This window comes from Cynara cardunculus, unplaced genomic scaffold (genome assembly GCF_001531365.2).
Source record: "Cynara cardunculus var. scolymus isolate 2C unplaced genomic scaffold, CcrdV1 Un_Scaffold_4019, whole genome shotgun sequence".
Taxonomy (NCBI): domain Eukaryota; kingdom Viridiplantae; phylum Streptophyta; class Magnoliopsida; order Asterales; family Asteraceae; genus Cynara; species Cynara cardunculus.
Window position 1 is genome coordinate 1 of NW_020201719.1, and position 1,411 is coordinate 1,411.

General features: G+C 36.5%; 1 protein-coding gene across 1 annotated transcript; it reads left to right on the top strand.

The window, feature by feature from the left end:
- The first annotated feature begins 12 nt into the window (after window positions 1–12).
- LOC112503872 (agamous-like MADS-box protein AGL62) lies at window positions 13–1,361 on the top strand. The gene has a single exon (XM_025107850.1). The coding sequence runs from the start codon at window positions 366–368 to the stop codon at window positions 945–947; it is 582 nt and encodes a 193-aa protein (XP_024963618.1). The 5' UTR covers window positions 13–365; the 3' UTR covers window positions 948–1,361.
- Window positions 1,362–1,411: the final 50 nt, after the last annotated feature.

Here is a 1,411-nt window from a genome sequence, read left to right on the forward strand (position 1 = left end):
TATGTATGATTAATATAATAATATGAAAACTATGTATGAATGCTTATATATATGGTATAAAAATTAATGTACGAATATTTACGCGTCAAACGCATTTGTCTGWTTCTTCTTATTGATGGCACAATCCTTTTACAATCAATGCACCTATGTATTAATTGTAAAAGTCTACAAGATAATATTGGTCAAAACTTATTAAATATTAATCCATTATTATATGTATAGAATATCTAAATATGTTGGAAAAGTRTCGACCACCATATGAGAATTGACTCTCRAGTCTTGAAGCGGCATTCTATAAAAACCATTCATGCATTGAACCGTACACAACCATTCTCATATTTTTCACAATTTCTAGATTTAAAGGAATGGCAAGATTACCAAGAGGGGGTAATAGGAACACGGAGCTGAAACTAATTGAAAATGAAARGGAAAGAGCGGTAACCTTSTCCAAGCGCCGCAACGCCTTATTCAAGAAAGGGAATGAGCTAGCCACGCTATGTGGTGTGAAGATTGCAATCATTCTCTTATCGATCGGTCGAAAGTCTATCTCTTTTGGCAACCCCAGTGTTCAATCTGTTGTAACCCAATATCTTAACTCGGATCAAGTCGACCAACAASCCGATGATATCGATACAAGGTCTGCCAATTCTTACCATGAGTCTACAAATCCGGAGCTCAATAAAGAACTTAATGAAGCGATTGAGCGCTTGGCAGAGGTGAAGAAGGAAGGACACATGCTTGATGAAATTCTAAAAAGGTCATACGGAGGGAAAACRCATAAGGAATATGTGAACAGCCTTGGGTATGATGAGCTCATGCAATTAAAAGGCAAAAACGAAGAGTTGAGACGTATTTGTGATGCAGCAAGTAGGCCTTCCTCCTCAAATAATGAGCATGATGCGGATCTATCTAAAATTGGAGGGCCAAAAGAATACTWGAAGCTGTGATGATAAGAAGGCAGAAATTATCTTGTAATTCTTATGTTATGATAATAATATCAAAATGTTGAGCTAARARTTCTATTTTTTGTTTTTCAATAATTAAAGTTCAATTTCTTTGTTGATTCATGCATGTGTAACAAAGTCGGATAACGTTGGGGCAACTTAACATCTATAGCAGCACTGCCACAGAAATCCCTCGTTTCTAACCAAATCAAACCAAACATACCGAATATATCCCTCCACAAGGTAGGGTCTGGGGAGGGATGATGTATGCAGACTATACTTCTACCCATGCGGATAGAGATTGTTTCCGTGAAGACCCCCACTTTATCAAACCCTGCTCATCCTGTTCTAAACATTAATAAATCCCTCCAGATTTATTTTCTTTCTCCAATATCTTCAAACAAGGAATATGAAGCCTAATTGTGGGCAACTCTTGAACAATGTTTAAATTTGATCTCCATCTCAGA